Source organism: Equus quagga, chromosome 15 (assembly GCF_021613505.1).
Source record: "Equus quagga isolate Etosha38 chromosome 15, UCLA_HA_Equagga_1.0, whole genome shotgun sequence".
NCBI classification, from domain to species: Eukaryota; Metazoa; Chordata; class Mammalia; order Perissodactyla; family Equidae; genus Equus; species Equus quagga.
In genome coordinates this window covers 74,142,085-74,159,588 of record NC_060281.1, presented here as the reverse complement: position 1 = coordinate 74,159,588, position 17,504 = coordinate 74,142,085, and the positions used below count along the sequence as shown (strand labels likewise).

General features: G+C 54.5%; 2 protein-coding genes across 15 annotated transcripts in view; one reads left to right on the top strand and one right to left on the bottom strand.

Annotated features, from left to right (window-relative positions):
• The window catches only part of IQCD (IQ motif containing D), a 46,572-nt gene that overhangs the window by 1,658 nt on the left and 27,410 nt on the right, over positions 1–17,504 (top strand). The window contains exons 1-6 of one of the 7 annotated variants that reach the window (XM_046639250.1): positions 5,918–6,032; positions 6,216–6,353; positions 6,804–7,548; positions 9,019–9,425; positions 10,066–12,677; positions 17,133–17,411. The gene's annotated coding sequence lies outside the window, so the exon portion shown is untranslated. Of the gene's footprint in view, positions 1–5,554; positions 5,678–5,917; positions 6,033–6,215; positions 6,354–6,803; positions 7,549–9,018; positions 12,678–17,132; positions 17,412–17,504 lie in introns of those variants that run through there. The other 6 variants (XM_046639247.1, XM_046639245.1, XM_046639246.1 and 3 more) reach the window with 6 other exon arrangements.
• The window catches only part of TPCN1 (two pore segment channel 1), a 59,505-nt gene that overhangs the window by 41,267 nt on the left and 734 nt on the right, over positions 1–17,504 (bottom strand). Inside the window, exons 1-2 of one of the 8 annotated variants that reach the window (XM_046639237.1) lie at positions 15,289–15,328; positions 4–85 (exon numbers count right to left, since the gene is read on the bottom strand). Coding sequence is in view for 3 of the 8 variants with exons in the window: in XM_046639231.1 (XP_046495187.1) it covers positions 4–130 (127 nt within the window). In the remaining 5 variants the exon portion in view is untranslated. The other 7 variants (XM_046639232.1, XM_046639236.1, XM_046639239.1 and 4 more) reach the window with 7 other exon arrangements.

The following is a 17,504-nucleotide window of genomic DNA, read 5'->3' as shown; positions in this document are numbered from 1 at the left end:
GACCTCCTAGATGCAAACACACGTGGCTTAACCGGAGACGCTTCTTCGCATCTACTGCACACCGGGCATCCTGCAGGTGTTGGATCTGAAACAGTGAAACCATGACATTTGCCCTCTCGGAGCTCACCATCAGCAGGCAAAGGAAGGAACGCAATTCTGGGGCGCTGAAGGCATTTGCTAGTGACAGCAGGAAGGGGTGTTTGCAAGGTGGAGTGGCTGGCAAGGTGGAGGGGGCTGGGGTGAGGGGTACAGTCCAGAAACTGGAAGATCACGCACACAGCTCAGAGAAGCAAACAGCGGGCCCATTTGGGAAACTGCAGAAGGTTCAGGAATGCTGAAGCTTAAAGGGCCAGAGATGAGGCCGACGTCGTGGAAATGCTAACAAAAACAGCTGCTCACACTCCGTCTGTACCATGCGCCACAGTTCTAAGGGCTCCACATTTGTTAATTCTTCCAAGCACGAAAAAGCCCTATCACCCAGAGACTATTACCTTCTCCAGTTTGCAGAGGGGGAAATGAGGCCCAGAGAGGCTAACTGATTTGCCCAAGGTCACAAAGAAAGCAAGTGGCCAGTCTGGGGTTGAAGGCCAGGCAGCCTGACCTCTCCCCACTGCTTCTGTGAGGCAGGAGGCGTGGGCAGCCTGTCAGCTACATTAAAGAGACTGAACTTGAGCCACCAGCTTCCAACAGCAGAGCAACGACCAGGAGCGCCAACCGGAAAGAGGTAGCCGAGGTCAGTCCTGGTTAACATCGTAACCTCATCTACAACCACGCTGCACAGGCAAAACTGAAAGTCCCTTTTCCCCGGGCAGCCACGGGAGCTCGCATTTACAGTCAGCCATCAGGAGTCCTGGAGGTCATTTCCGTGGTCCAACCCTCCTCACCGCCCTCTACAGCACATCCCACCCCTCCACTCCCTGCCCCAGGCCAGCGGAGAGAGAACGAGTGGCTTGCCAGAGGCCCGCAGGTCATTCCTCGCAGGTCATTCCTCGGTAGGGCAGGATGTTCCGCCTTCTTTAGTCCCTGAATTTCAAGGCTCAACTTGCAGTTGGACCTCCTGCTTCCACGCCAGGGGGTGGACTCGGAGACAAACGGCTTTCACCGCGCCACTCTCATATCGCAGTCTTTATTGAGCACCTTCCACATGCAAAGTGCTTCGGAGGCTTTCGAAAAGCGTTTGTAAACACTACACACATCTCGAAGGCTCTAGGCTTCACACACACACAGACAGGCACACACACACACACAGGCGTGCAAACTCTACTCTGTTTACCCAGTGAAGAACGCAGCACCTGTGCGAACATCTGTCCCATATTCACTTGGAAGCATCAGAAACGCTAATTGTGAACCTCACAGGGATGGGAGGGAGGTGGAAGAGCAAATGGCGATGACAGGCATTTTTCACCGCATGCCAGCGCGCCTGGGCCCCGCGAGGGGTCAGCAGACAGCAGCGCTCCAAGAAGCACGTCTGGCTGTGAGGCTCGCTCTCCGTGCAGGCTGCTGCTGTGTCGGCTGACGGTGCCCACTCAGCTCAGATCAGAGGTCTGCTGAGCCCCCACCTGGGAGCATGGGGGCCGGGCTGTTCCAGGAACACTGGCCACGCCCCAGCCGCTGGATCTTCTGCTGCAGCAGGCGGCTCTCTTAGAAGAGCAGCAACAAGGAGCAAGGAGGCGGGAGGCGCAGGCCCCTCGGGGAAGCGACAGCTTGGGGGACGTCCACATCCTGCAGAGAGCTGGATGGCCTGGGCACGCTGCCTCTCCATGGACCTGGGCTGGCCTGGCCAGTGCCACTCCCAGAGAAGCCGGCAGGGGCCGGTGCAGTCAGCGGCCAGGCACCGGGCTCAGCCTTGGCTTCCTTTTCCTCAGTTTCCCTTTCCATTAAGTGAGGAAGGCAGCCCAGAAGAAGCATCGTGAATAAAGAAAAACACAATGGAAACCAAGAGGCCATCCTAGAGAGCGGACAGGACGTGAGCGCTTGGGTGGAATCTCCCACAGTGCGCGGGAGGGCGGCCACAGACACGCCCCACGTGCCACAAAGGACCCTTAAGAAAACGCAAAACCGGCTAATGTTCCTGAAGAGGAAGTCGGAGAATTAACAAAAGGAAGAGCGGCTCCAGTCCTCAATTCAGAGTCCTGGATTCCCTACGCAGGGCTCCGGAAAGGGCGACCCTGCTCCTCTGCTGAAAACGAAAACCTGTCCTGTCCTGTTACCTAGAGCGGCCCCTCTGAGCGGGTGCTGCGAGATGGCAAATGCAATTTCCCCATTTAATCTTCACGTCAGCCCTGAATGGAGACATCTTATCCCCGTTCTACAGATGAAGAAACTGGAACTCAGCTCCTCATTCAAGGCTGCACAGCCACCTAGAGATGACGCCTGAAATCCCCCCACCTCCGACCCTTTGCTGCAGACTGCGAGACTGAAGAAACGTTAGCACGGCGTGGCATCTTGGCAGATGTCAGCACTCCTCCAGCACACATACTTCTAACAAACTGAGAACTCTCCCAAGCCCCTCCCATCTCCAGACTCGTGAGCCCCGTGCACCCAGGGACAGTGTCTGCACGCCAAAAGGAAACAGCACACAACGTGCAGCCAAAACAAACGGGTCAACGGGCCTGGAGGCTGAATGGCTTTGGTTCGGATAAAACCCAGGCCCTGTCAAGGCGACTAGACTGGCTCGAGGGTGCGCAGTAAAAACTGCGGTTCCCAACAAGGCAGGCCAGCCCAGTGAGAACGGCTGAGCCCGCAGAAGAGGGCGCCCTCGGGAGTCACAGAGAAGACATCACGCCGCTGACGACCACCCACAAGTGAAAGCAACGTGCCCGCAGCTTGGAGTGGCTCCAAGCCATCAGCCAGCAGCCCATGCTGGTGTGCAGCAAGAGCTAAAAGACTAAGAAAAAAATAAAAAGTAAAATCCCAATCTAACAAAAAGAGGCATTCACGAGAGAGAAGGGGGGGCTGCGATTGGGGGGTGGGGGCGAGCTGAGACATGAGGGAAGGCGGGGACCGAGCACCCCAGGCTGACACGGCAGTCACAGGACACGTGTGGGCTCCTGGAGACCTGCACAGTGCTGCAAGCAGAGACCGGAACATCCAAAGGGCAGGCTGCTCCCAGGGGAAGCAGGGGCCAGGCCCCGCCTGGGCTATTTCTGATCTGACCACACGTGAATGCGTCTGCTTGTCACCCCAGATGGCTCAGGGGCTGGCTAAGCTGTAAGAGAGAGTGTCACTTGGGACCCTGCATGTTTTCAGAACCCGGTGACTCACCCCTCGATATATTACTCCACATCTATTTACTAAGTGCCCAGGATATGCGTAGGAAAGACGTGGGCCCTGCCTTTGCAAAACCTGCATGACGAGAAAGCAGCAGAGTTGTGTAACACAGCAGCACCCACACCGACAGCAACAACTCAGGCAGGACACTGGGTTAGGCTCTACACCCCCGCCTCCCTGTCCAACCTGGCCACCTCAAATGGGCCTCCCGGAGACACGAGGAAGAAATCCACAGACAGGCTAAACTCGGATTGGAGGTTACATGATTTACAAAACCCAGCTAGACGCTGGATGAACTGAGGGGTATTAATCACGCTAGGACAGGAGGCTTTGCCAAACTCAGCTCTCCTGCCCATATTTTAAATGATCTACTTCACCAAAATTCCATTTTCTCACAACCTTTAGGAATCCATCACGGCACAAAACAAACCGTGATTCGGTACATAAGACATTCATCAAATCCAGCCCGGGCAGATGCTGGGGAGCAAGCGGGCCTCTGCGCACACAGCAGAGAACGAGGCGCAGGCAGCAAGCAGTCAGAGGACAAACCTCCACTCCACAGCTGGGGAGGGCTTGCGGACAGGACAGGCCTCCAGCTGAAGAAACATGCAGCAGGGACGGATCAGGAGCTAGACGTGGCAGCCCACAGGGAGGTTTGGCAGTAAAGTGGTTTAAATGGAAAAATCAGTGAGATTATGTGACTATTAAATAAATGAGATTATACGAGCAGTCCCCTGTTTTAAGACTTGATTACTGCTTCTGATTTCTGGGGTGGAGTAAAAGCAGAAGGTCAGCCAGCCAGGAGTGTAACCGAGATGAAACTTCTCATGGCCTGGAAAGTGCTGGGGCCACTGCCAATTCTCTGGGGCTGCGCAGGGACAGCGGGTCAGAGCACGTGGCCTTCAAGAGCCGCATCTTCCACTCGATCCAAGAACTTGGCCTAAGCCTCACCAAATGAGCGGATCTCAGTTCACGGATTCCTTACCTATACTCTAAAGTTAAGGAAACTTTCAAGGCCGCTGGAGCCTGGGCAAGAAAATGTGTCCCCCCCACCTCCCGGGCACAGCCTGAAAACAGAGGGGCAGGTCTCCGGTCAGAGGGCAAGACATGGGCAGCCCACCGACATTTACTGAGCGCGTGAGCCCCACGCTCCACTGGCTGCCTGCACAGAGCTCCTCCCTCCCAGCCTCACACTGCACAGCTGAAAATGGGGACAAACACCATGACTCATAAGGGCTTTAGGATAAACCCTCTATACCAGCATCGGGGCACACACCCCTCCCGACTGCAGCCAGGTGCAACAGTGCTCGCCGCCTCTAACAGTGGGTGAGGAGAAGGGCCCCGGGGAAGACTGACACTCAAAGGGGGTAGAAAGGACACTCCGCTTTGCAGCTATTGGACTCACTGTCGGGCCAGGGAGCAGGGGCGAGACCCACAGAGCACTCATGGGCGATGTCTGCAAGGTTTCCAAATGCAGGCGGAAGCCACCAAACATTCACCCAGGAGATTCCCGGAACACAATCGAGTCTTCCACGGAAAAACAAAACCCCTAAATAAAAAAGACGCTGCTGCAATATTATGCTCCTGCTTGCTTCTAGAGCTAAAATACACTGGGAAAGACATCAAAAAAAATTTTTTTTAATTTCTAATCCAAATATCCTAGTTGCATTCCAAGATGCCGCTTCCTCAATACATGTGGGGTGATTATGAGGACAGAATCCACCCCCTCCCCTCCACTGAGGAGACATGCAGACCTCCAGGCTTTATCCTGGGGCAGGATAAACACAGTCGGCTCTCACTTCCTGGCTGAGCAGACCGAGAGCTTCCTGATCGACTCTCGACCAAAAAGGATTGTTCAGGGTTGTGTCAGGGCACGGGAATAAAGCAGGAACTTACCTGCTAGAGACACTTAGAAGCTATGCCTTGAGGAACCAGGGGAGGAGGTCCTTTCTGACCCTAAGAGCTGGGCACGGTGGGGTGGGGCAAGGACACAGAACATGTTCATCCTGACGCCCGCTGTGCCTTCACCAACCACTTTCTCCTGGCCTGATTCAGCTCCTGACGGTTCTGATGGGGGCACTGCCTCCTCCACAGGCCAGGCCAGCCTGTGACAGAGCTCGCCAGTTCACTGAGTCCACGTGCTTCCTGACTGCCAGCAGGGGAGCTTCGAGGCTGCACAGATGAGACAGCCCTGGGGACGTCCAGAGGCTGGTCAGGGAGACAGACGCAGAAGGAGAGAAAAACGCCACACCTGGCTCCTGCCACTGGAGAACATCCTGAGAGGGCCCTCTCCACCCGCCCCCAATCTCCAGGGAGAAAAGTAATCCCGATTCAGGGCTGACCCACCCCAGGGTCTCTAAGAAAGGACATCACAGGGGCTGGAGACGGCATCTGGAGCTGGCAAGAGGTCAGAAGGAAGACACCTGTCATCACGTCACTAAACGCATGAAGCAGCTCTCAGCCCTACTCCACCAAGTCCGAACTCCGCCTCTGGCCTTCTAGGCTCCCCGTGGAACCGGCCCCCTGCTCTGACCACACCCTAAGAATAGGGCTAACGTCACCAAGTGCTCACTTCGGTCCGAGCCAGGCACTGTGCTCACTGTTTGAGGCACGCCATCTTGTTTAGACCTCGCAACAGCCCTCAACGGTGGCACTGGTGTCAGCTTCCTTCTGCAGATGAGGAAGCCGAGGCTTGGAGAGGGGATGCCAAGAGCCCAAGGTCCCAGAGCAGTAAATAGCAGCACTGGATTCCAATTCAGCTGGTTTGACCTGAGGGTACCCACTCTCAGCCACGCCCCAGCCCAGTCTGCCCCAGCACGGTCTCTGGCCTGCACAGGGGGCTCTCAGCCCCCCTCCCCTCTGCCAGGCCTTTCCCCGACCCGGGGGGGGGGGGGGGGGGGGTTCGGCCCCTCTCCCCAGTACCCCTGACTCCGACCTGTCTCTAGATTCCACTTGCCCAGAGGCTGATCTGCGGCTCGTGTAGTCGAGTCTTCATCATCCTTTGCTCTCCCCACTCCTGCCGCAGAGCCAGACCCCCAGAATTTACTCCAAGGGCCACAGACTCAAACATCTACAGGCCCCAGGTGGTTAAGAAACATGGGAGGTGGGGGGATGAGACCACAGCACTAACTGTTCGTGCTGTGACCGAGCCCAACACCTGCTTCCCCTGCCACTCAGGCAAAATCAAACAGGTCCCACCACATCCCCAGGCCGACACCACGCTCCCGGTCTCGGTCAGCACCCGTGTCCAACCTCTCTTCGCAGGGCGGCCTGAGCGAACTGGCGGACGCTCCCCTCAAAGGCGACCATGTCACCCCCCTGCTTCAAGCACTCTGGGGCTTCGCTGTCACCCCAGGATGCAGTCGCCACTCTTCAGCACCGCCCTGGGGGCAGAGGCGGGGACCCTCCAAGACCCGGATGCATTGGCCTCTCCCACCCCCGCCCCCACGCTTCCACACCTCTGCCCCCGGCTCCTCTCCTGCGGCTCCTCTCCTGCGGGACAGTTTTTCACCTCCTCTTCGTCTTCTCTTTAGAGACTCAGCTCCCTGAGTGCCATCGCTCTGAAGCTTCTCCCGCCGCCGCTCCCTCCCGAATCCAGAAGACCACCATCAACTCCTGCCACGTTCCACCCCCTGGGGAGCCGCTCCCACCTCCACCCCGCCCTTACCCTCCCCTCCTCTAAATCCTTCCGCGGGTATCAAACACGCTGCAAAAGCCGCCTGTTACACGCTCGTGTGTCTCACTGCACACGCTCGTGTCTCACTGCCAGCCAGACTGTGAACCCTTCACAAGCCACAACGACGTCTGCTGCGCCTCTTGTAAGCCCCACGGCAGTTGTGCTCAGGGCTTGAGAAATACGTGCCGGCCAGCTGAGAAACTCTACGGAGCTTTTCAGTTGACCAGAAAGTAATGATTAAAAGAAGAATTAGAAGACCAGGTATTGAATTATTACTTTTTTTAACTTCTGATGCCCACTTGAATCTTTATGACACATCTCAAAACCAAAGCTAAAAAAAAAAAGTCCCAGCCAGCTTGGATCAAACAGCGGAGAAAGAGAAGATGGTCGTAAGGTTGCACAAGCTGCAGAGCAGAAGAAGGGGAACCCGGCCCTCTAGCAGAGAGAGAGAGAAACGAACTACAACAGGGAGGAAGGGAGGAATAAACAGACACGGAGACGACGGGGTTCCTGGGAGATGGGCCCCTGTTCCAGCCGCTTGTCCTCACCAGCCTGGCCTGGCTCCACACTGCCACCCTCCAGCTCCAGGCTTGACGCCAAAGGTGAGTGAAATCTGGGCAAAGCCCGTGGAGGCAGAAATGAAGCTCCCTGCAGGTTCCGATTCCCACCGAACGCCACCCGAAGGTGCAGAGGACCTCCCAGGCCACGGAGAGGCCACTGGTTGGTTCCATATTGTTTCCTTATTGCGAAGCAGTTTGTTCCGAACAGAAAGCAAAGGCTGAACGGCTATGTTCTGTGTCAGAGGTTATAAAGTGGCAGCCCGGTGACCAGCTTGTACTTGGCTGGCTGTTTAAGAAATGTAAATTAGTTGCCAATACTTAAAAATCAGAAGACTTCTGGGGCTGGCCCGGTGGTGCAGTGGTTAAGTTCACACATTCCACTTCGGTGGCCTAGGGTTCGCCGGTTCGGATCCCGGGTGCGGACATGGCACCGCTTGGCAAGCCATGCTGTGGCAGGCGTCCCACATATAAAGTAGAGGAAGATGGACATGGATGTTAGCTCATGGTCAGTCTTCCTCAGCAAAAAGAGAATTGGCGGATGTTAGGTCAGGGCTAATCTTCCTCAAAAAAAAAAAATCAGAAGACTTCTGATGAAAAGTGTAGGTTTTGACTTCTCTTGAAACATTGGACAATGTGGTACCAATCAGCCTATGATCCTACATGGTCACGAATGGCAAGAGTGAAGCAGCAGCTGCCCCTGTGGACGGCGCCCACTCTCTCCAGCCTGTCCCAGGCCCCCCAGGCCCAGGGCAGCTGAGCTCTCAGGTCCTTGCTACAAGGCCGCTTCAGCTGAACAGGATCCTGAGTGCTTTGAATAGAGGAAGAATTCCACATTTTCACAACGAGGTAAGGACCTCTAACCAAGACCAAACAAGGCAGAGGGGGTTCCCAGTGTGAAAGGCAACCAATGGCCTAAGTCAGTGACCCAGTCCAGGCCCCCACGGTTATCCATGCTCCAGGCAAGTCCCGATGTGGTGTTACCTGCTCTGGCAACCAGTGACCTTGGGGGTCCCCTCCTCAGCACCCCCAGCCGGCCTTCTGAGCCTCACGCCCCTCTCCAAGGCTGCTCCTCCTCTGTTCTTCCCTTCCCATTCCCAAATCTTGCCTCCTATGAGCTCCCATTTTCAGCCCAAACCGTCTGGTTCCAACGACCACAAAGCACAATTTAGCCGAAAGCCTGAGCAGGGGAAGAGTAGGGAAGGGCGTGCACCGTGGAGAAGGCTGCCGATTTCACGGCCGGGTGAAATCCTGCCTGTCCTCTGCGGCCTGGTTTTTTTTCACTTGCTGTTTTTCTAGTTTCTCTGTGATGATCCAAAACAGTTTGTACAATGAAACCCCATCAGTTCTGCTATTTTTATAACATGAAAGGGAGCTCCAGGAACAGAACTCCAGTTTAGAGTAACATGCCTTGCAGGAAATAAAAGTTTTATTTAAAAAAAAAATGTAGATAGAGACAGAAAGCAACTTCCTTTTGGAAAAGAAACTTCACCTAAAATTCCACTGCTTCCGCAGAGCTCTGCTTCCTGGCGTGGGCACACCGGTCAAGAGGCTGAGTTCTGGAGTCGGAGGACCCGGGTTCAAATGCTGCCGCTGGCACTTCTGGGCTGCACGACCTTGGCCAAGTTTCAGCTTCTCAGAGCGTCAGTCTGCTCTTCTGTCCGATGAGGACACTGGAAGCATGGATGGCAGGGCTCTGCTGGGAGGACCAGTGAGAGATGCACACGCAAACTGCTTTCGGACGCCATCTGCGCATGACGGGGCTCAGTGCCCGTGAGCTGTTATTTTTATTGCGTACAACCTTACTCAGCTTGGACTGACGGGGAAAGAAGGAGAGAGTCAGGAGATGTCGAAACCAGGAACTTCACCCAGCAAAGGGATAAAGAATGGAGAGCTGTCCCCAGAGCTCCTTGAGCATGAAGGTGGGATGGGGACGGTCTTGGGACCAGCGTCCCTCCGGGGCTTGATCCCACGGTGCTCCTCTGAAGAGCATGGGTTTCGTTCCCGCGCTTCCATGCTGTAATTCGAGGCAGCCCCGGGAGGGCCCTGCGACCAGGAGCCACTGGAGGCACCAGACCTGGCTGGGAGCCGTCAGAGCCCTCCCGTGCTCCCTCCCTGACCTGGAGGCTGAGGAGTCGACTGTTCTGGCTCATGAAGTGCTCTCAGAGTAAATGGGAACTCAGACCCCCCGAAGGTGGGGGGTAAAGTACAGCGGCAGGCGCTCCAGCCGCACCCAGCTGCCACTACTGCCATTTCCAGGCGGCAGCTTCCTGCATGCGGAGGGGAGAGATGGCGTTTCATGGCGGGGGGCCCGAGGCAACAGACAGGATCCCCCGTGAAGACTCGGAGGGTTGAGGGAGTGAAAGGCTTTAAGTCTCGTTACGAGGCTGGAACCCAGCATGCCGGGTGCTTGCTCATTTTAATTGGTGCCTCTGCCGGCCTGGTGGCACCCAGCGCTCTGCCTCGGCGCAGCCCTAAGAAAGCCAGGGGAGTGGCTCCGGCAGAGCCAAATGCCCGAGCTCCCTGGGAGGCTGTGAAATCTAACTGCTGTTTCGTCTCCAGCTGCTGTGCTGTCTCCGCTTCCCGACTCAGCGGGGGCCACCCACCGTGCCAGGAAAGCGGCAAAAAGGATTCGGATCTCGGCCTGGGTTCAAGACCCCTGCTCAGGCACCAAGATGTTCCCGAGAAGAAGCCCAGTCTCTGGCCGTGACAATAACACTGTGACTGGCTGCGCACTTACCACAGGCATCACACATGAGCTCTCGCTGAATCCCAGCACCTCTCCTGGGAGACGCCATCACTCTCCCACCGTCCAGATGAGGAGCCCGAGGCTTGGAGAAGTAAGCTCCGTACTCAGCCAGGATTGAAGCCTGGAGCTTGACTCTGGAGCCTGCGAGCTTAACCACCCCACCACCCAGGGCATCACAGGGGCCAGAAGCTCGGCAAGGCCCCGGGCTTCACTGTTTGGCAGATACACTGGGGATGCTCCATCAGAGACAGAACCGTGGGCATGGATCTTGGCAATGGACAGCCCACCTTGGGGTCGACCACCCTTGGGTATATGGCCCCACTGCTCTTTCCCACCTCATCCTGGCTACACCTGCCCTAAGGCCAACAGCTCTGCTCCCCTGGACCGAGCCTGGGCCAGCTGGCTCTGGCTGCATGAAGCCTGTGGCCCCGCCCATTGCTAGACACCGCACTGGGTCCTAAGTAACTCCCGATGGCGTCCTGGGCCTCAGGGTGAAGAGGAAGGCGGTTCCTCTGCTCTGTCACCTTAGGCCTCATCCCTGCACGGCCTGTCACCTGGAAACCACGAACCACCAGCACCAAAGGAGCCCATGAGACCAAGGGCCCTGCGGAAGCCTCAGCCACCTTTGGGACCCCATCCCTTCTTCTGCCCAGAACAGGCGTAAAGTGCAGGCCCATTTTCGGCAGCTGTGGGTTTAAAGGCAACGGGAAGGCAAAAGCTGAGTGTGGCCACAATTCCCGTGGAAAACCCCTTGCACTGCCTGCAACGTTCAGGCTCTGTGGCCTAGTGGCGTCTAGACCCCAGCCTGGTGCGCACAACGCAGACCGTGGGCTTTCTCGAGACCACACTGTCCAATGCCTGCCCCGCTGATGTTTTCAAGGTGATTCCTAATTTGCAGGCTTTAAATACCTCTGCGCATCCCTGCCTCCTTTATCAACCTGACACCTTCTGCCTGTGAGTCAGCCATTAGCATTTCGGCAGCCACTCTCTCAGCCCAGAGATGTCTGAGTCTTGGAAAAAATCCATCCTTGCCCAAATAAGGAAAAGAAATCCAAACTCTCCAGTTTCCTGCAGGGAAAATGCCCCAGGATAGGGCGAAAGGTCACAGGCACCAGAGCCAGGTTCCTGGGCACCGGCATCTGAGGAAAGGGCAGGACGCTATGGGCTGACTTGTGTCCCCTAAAACTTCTATGTTGAAGTCCTGACCCCCAGGACCTCACATGTGGCTGAATAATTTGGAAACAGAGACTTTAAAGAGGTGATTCAGGTAAAAAAGGTCATAGGGGTGGGCCCTGATGCAGTCTGACTGGTGTCCTCATAAGAAGTGGTCGGGACACAGACACACAGACCAAGGGACGAACACGCGAGGACACAGTGATAAGGCAGCCGTCTCCCAGTCAAGGAGAGAGGCCTCAGAAGAAAGCAGCTTGCTGACCCCTTGATCTGGGGCTTCCAGCCTCCAGAACTGTGAGACATACTGCTGGTGCTGAAGCCCCCAGTGTGTGGTGTTTTGTCCTGGCAGCCCCCGCACACTAAGACAAGGAGAATGTAGGTGCAGAGCCAGAGGACGGCACGGTGACAGCTGCTGGGTCAGGGCGGGGCCCAGCGCCATCAAGGCTCACGCCCTTAGAAAGCTGGCCCAGCCCTCAGTGGGTCACGCCCGCATAGCTGCCGACTCAGCTGAAGGGCTCTGTGTGCATCCTGCCAGCTCCTTGATCCCTCAGAGGGTGGGACCAGCTGTAGACGGTGGGGGGAGGGGCGCGCAGCACCGGGGCACGGTGATGGCTGCTCCAGGACAATCAGAGAAATGAGACTCAAACCACTGCTTCAGAGAAGAGGCGGGAGGAGATGCTGCCCATCTCTGACGAGGCTCCTCGGACAACCACTCCCAGGGGCTGCAAGGCCCCAGAAACCCACCCAGCTCTGTCTTGACCATGATTTGTTGAGTGCCTTCTACTGCAGACAGCGAGCTAGGAGGCGCAAAGATGAACGGAACTCAGGGCCTCGCAGGTGGTCAGATGGCTGAACAAGTAATTACAGCTCAGAAGGCTGCTTGTAGGGCTAGATCTGGACACCAAAGCAGACAAGGGCAGCGAGTAATGAGCCTGCCCGGAAGGGGCGTCAGTGAAGGCTTCAAAGAGATGGGGTCACCAGCAGGGTTTTCAAGACGGAACTGGAGCTCGTGAGCAAACAAGAGGCTGGGACAGGCATTCCACAGAGTCACCAGCGAGGCAGAGAGGTTACAAATGCACCAGGATTCACAGACCTAGAAGGGTGTGACGCTGGGGGCTAAGGCAGGAAATGTGGCTGGTCAGGCAAGAAGGCGCTAGAACACACAGGCCTCGGACGCAGCTAAGGAGCTTGGCCTACATGCTGCAGGGGGTGGGGAAGGCCCTGGGGAGCTTCACGCCGGGGAAACGACCAGGTCAGATGTGTGTTTTAGACCGACTGCTCAGGCAGCAGGGACGGGGGACCCTGGGTGGAAGGTCAACGCTGAAATCCAAGCATGACGTGACCAAGGCCCACACTGAGGCAGAGCAGCTCTCCTCCGAAATCTCCTCTCTCCGCAGAGAGGCCCTCCGGTTCTCCCCACCGGGCTTGGAGGATTACACCCATTAGTTCTTAGAGGGTTCAGCAAACGACCCAGGAAGCAGGTGAGAGAGGAAACTGAAGCACGCACGCACTTTTGCACCAAAAGCACAATTTCCCTGGACCCTGTCAATCTATCTCTTTTTTCTCAAGAAAGAAACCAAAATAAGGCACCAATTTCGCCAAGATAAGAACCGCCCCAGTGGCAGCCTATTCAAGGCGAGTTTTCTTGTCTAGTTGGCCCATTTCCTGCTCTTCAAGCTCGGCCATCAGTTCAAAACCTGACCCTGACACAGCACGGGGCTGCTCTTCCCCCTTCAATCCTGCAGGAGAGCTGGACACCCTGCCATCAGCTGTGATACTCTGGAGGGACTTAAAAGTGGCACCCACGACAATGACCAGGATTCCAATTTAGAATCTTGAGCCTGGCTATTTCCAGAATGATCCACACCCTTAGTAGGCCAACCACTCTCCCTTTCAGTCCATTCCCTTCTTGGCCCTGGACGCACACGCCTCCCTCACTAGGGGGTATCCTACTCTGAAGCTGAGACCGTCACATTCATTGACGTCCCCTTCCCCAAAGCACGTTATGCAGCGGCATGAGAGGGAAGAGCAGAGGGCCATTACCACTTATGAGCTGTGTGACCTTGGACAAATTACTTAACGTCTCTGAGCTTGTTTCTTCCTCTGTAAAATACAGATTATAACAATAACTCTATCTTGAGGTTATATGATGACATAATAGATGTAAATGCGATGGGCCAGCACTCGCTTTATTTTTTTTTTAAAGTTGGCACCTGAGCTAACATCTGTTGCCAATCTTTATTTTTTTTCTTCTTCTTCTTCTCCCCAAAGCCCCCCAGGACGTAGTTGTATATTTTAGTTGTAGGTCCTTCTAGTTGTGGCACGTGGGACGCCGCCTCAGCATGGCCTGATGAGCGGTGCCCATGTCCGTGCCCACGATCCGAACTGGTGAAACCCTGGGCTGCCAAAGGGAAGCACATGAACTTAACTACTCGGCCCCAGGACTGGCCCCAGCAGCACTCACATTTATTAAGGGCTTGTGGAGAAAAAATGGGAAGAAGGGACAGGAGAGGGAGAAGAGAGAGGAGAGGAAGATGGGAGGAGGAGAGGAATGAACTTTGGAGTCAGACAGACCTGGGTTCAAATCTCTGCTCAACCCCTTGCCTGGCTGTGTCACCTCAGGCAAGTTACTTAACCTCTCTGACTTACAGTTTCCTCCTCTGTAAAATAGGGATAATACTGCCTACCTTGAAAAGGATCTTGTTAAGATAACAGGTCAGAAAGAGCCCCCCACTTAGCTTGCGAGCTCTAGGGCGTTTAAGAAGCGTGCCTGAAATCAGAGCCACTGCTTTCTCAGCCCCGAATGGCACTTAGGGGAAAATCTGGTTTACGTTCTAACCTTCCTGGACCACCGGCTCTGCCGCCCTAGACGGGGTGAACATGCGGAAGCAAGAGAGGCCAGGCCACAGGGAGCCGGGCCTCCCACTGCTCTCTCGTCACTTCCCAGGAGAGGCTGCTGCGCTCCTGTAACCCACTGTGTTCTCTCTGGACAAAGGAGACGGGAGAGCCAGGCTCGTCCTTCCCTGGGCCAGTGTCTTCCCCTCTGAACTGGAGGAGAGCAATGTCCCTTTGTCCTGGCTCCGGAGCGTGGCTGGTGGGTGGAACACCCATAGGCCAAGGAGACCGTCAAGCGCTAGTCCGCGACATCCCAGGACCCTCCACGAAGGGCAAGTTATTTTAAGCCTCTCCTGGGCCCGAGGCCTGAGCAAATGAAGCAAATGGCTTCGGGAGAAGGACCAGAAAAGTTCTTAAGGCCTCTCATTCTGCCAGAAACACATTTAAAATTTAAAAAATTTAACGCTCACAAGCTCTCTTGGGTTCACTTTGTGCTGGGCTTTGGTTTAAAGGAAGACAAAGCAAAACCCCAAACCCTCAAATCAATGGATCCAGCAAATGCTTGGCCTTTGCACGCTGTCCTGGCAAGGCAGGCACTGCGCTCCAGCGAAAAAGCAGTCGACCCGCTTTCCTGCCAACGCTTTCCGACTGGGGCAGACGGAGGCCCGCGGTGAACTCTGTTTCTTTTTTAAACAAGGAATGGGACAGGGAAGCCGGCCAAGGGGCAGGTCTAGCTGACGGCCCCGCCAAGCAGCCACGAACAAAGCCAGGGTGCCCAGGTGCAAGGGAGGCGAGGCACTGAGGGGAGCGAGGGCCCCGGGAGGGCAGGCCAGGCCAGGCCCTGGAAGCATCCAGAAGCTGTGGGATTAGGACCCCACAATCTCCCAGTAGTTTCTGCAGAACTTGGGGGCCAAATGTGGGGTCAGGCCTTAGGGTACCTGCATCTACTGTCAGACCACCAAGCCCACAACTCGGCCCCTCAAACAGAAAAGTTGCGCCCCACCCCATAGCCCACCCCGTCATCTTACTTCTGCTAGGCAGCTCCTCTTGGCCCAGGCTGTTGGAGGGAGCCAGGGGGGCACTGCCACCCTCGTCCAAGGTCAGGATGAGGGGGACGTCGTCATCCAAACTCACGGCCATGTTCTCCTCTCCTGCAGCCCTCAGGAGGCGAGGTCCAGGGCTTCAACCCACCTCTGCTCGCAGGTCCCTTTCAAAGCCACTGGCCCAGAGGTGCTTGTCAGACGCTCCTCCATTAGTGGCATCTTCTAGATAATGAAACATAGACAGGGATAAAGACAGAGATAGGGATTAAAAAAAAAAAAAGACAATTATCAGAATACAACCACTACCAATTGAAATGTTTTGGAATTAGATAGTGGTGATGATTGCATAACTTTGTAAATATATTAAAGACTCCTGAATTGCACCCTTTAAAATGGTGCATTTTATGGTATGTGAATTATATCTCAATAAAAAAAGAATATTGCAGTATAATAGCATTAAAATATGGGGGAAAACTCAGCAAGAAAAATTCTGAAAAGTTAAGGGTAATCATGTCTGGAGCTTCAGGTTATGGCTAATATGTTCCACCTCTACCCATCTTTACACTTATGTGAGTTTTGCAAACATTTTAGACTTAAAAAAATATATAACCATTAAAATAATAGTAGTTAATACTCAGTGAGCACTTCCTGTGTACCACGGGCTCTTGTGGCAATTTTTAAGTAAAGCTGATTGAAATTTTATTAATAAGTAGCATTATTATCCTCCATTATACATGGGGAAAATTTAGGCTCAGAGAGGTTAAGTAACTTGCCTAAGAACTCACAGCTCAAAAGCCAAGCTTTTAACTATGCAATCTGACTCCAGACCCATGCTCCCAGCCACTACCCCACAGTTTCTACAAGTCCCAGCCCTGGTGTTCAGGGGGCACCTCAGTCCAATGACCTGTAAAGAGGTAACGGGCCAGGTCATCTCCACTAGCCCACAGCATTCCTAAACAGGTGTCATTCCCCTCGATTTAGTTACTTGAGGAGAGGAAGGCGAAGAAAACTCGAGTATTTTTTAAAATGATGTCCAGAGTCACACAGCAAAAGCGCTCATCCTGAACTCCCAATTGAAACCAACCACTCAGAACCAGCCAGTTACAGTTCCTATTTATACACATTCCCATTTCCGCGGAGGGGACCAAAAGAAAAGCAAAGACTCAGCAGATCTGAGAGCAGGCCTTTGAACCTGAAAACAGCAGCAGGTTCCTTCCTCCAGGGGGGGCCTTCTGGGCTCCTCAGCTTTGCCTCCAAACTGACCCACTGAATGGCCACCTGGCAAGTCACTTCTTTCATGAACCACCAGAATAACCCTGGGCAGGTCCCTGTGCATCAATATTTTCTTAAAATAAGGCAGCAAAAGTGAGCACATTCTACTCACTGCTGAGCCCGGAGCCCTCTGCACCGCGAACTTCCTGTAAGATTTTTTTTACACTTCCTCCAGACCTGGGGACTTATTCTGCTTTTTTATCTCAATTGTGGGGAAGAGGAAATCCCAAATGAGATGCTACCATTAGACTGTCTTAAGAATTACGTGTTTTGGGGTTGGTTTTTTTTTTTTGGTTTAACCTTCTACCATAGATATTTTCAAACATACTCAAAAGTACAGAGAATATGGAAATGAACTTCTTCGTATCCATCACTCAGCTTTGACAATTACCAGTATCTTGACATTCTTCCCCGTATTTATTCTGAAGACAGGAGAATCTATTCACCCTCTGAACTCATCCAGAAGTTTCTTAATTTTACCATTATCATCATAATGACTAGTGGTTTTTATTTTAGCTGTTTAATATGTGACTGTTTGCTTGTATGCATTGTCTTAGCCCTGTGGCTCTCAACCGGGGTGATTCTGCACCCCAGAGGACACTAGCAACAGACGGAGACATTTTTGATTGTCACAACTTGGGGGTGGAGGTGTCAGCAGATGAAGGCCAAGGATGCCGCTAAACATCCCACAAGGCACAGGTGAGACCCAGCACAACACAGAAACACGCGGCTCAGAATGTCAACAGCGCTGCTGTGGAGAAATCCTAATTCTCCAATGTCCTCACTTTACAGATGAGGGAACTGAGGCTCAGCGGCGTTACCTGAACTGGCCTCTTGTAAGTAAACAGCAGGGAAGTGGCTGAGCCCAGAGTTCAACGCGGGCAGCTGAATTCCGGGACCCTCCCCCGCTGGACCCTCCACCTCCTCCC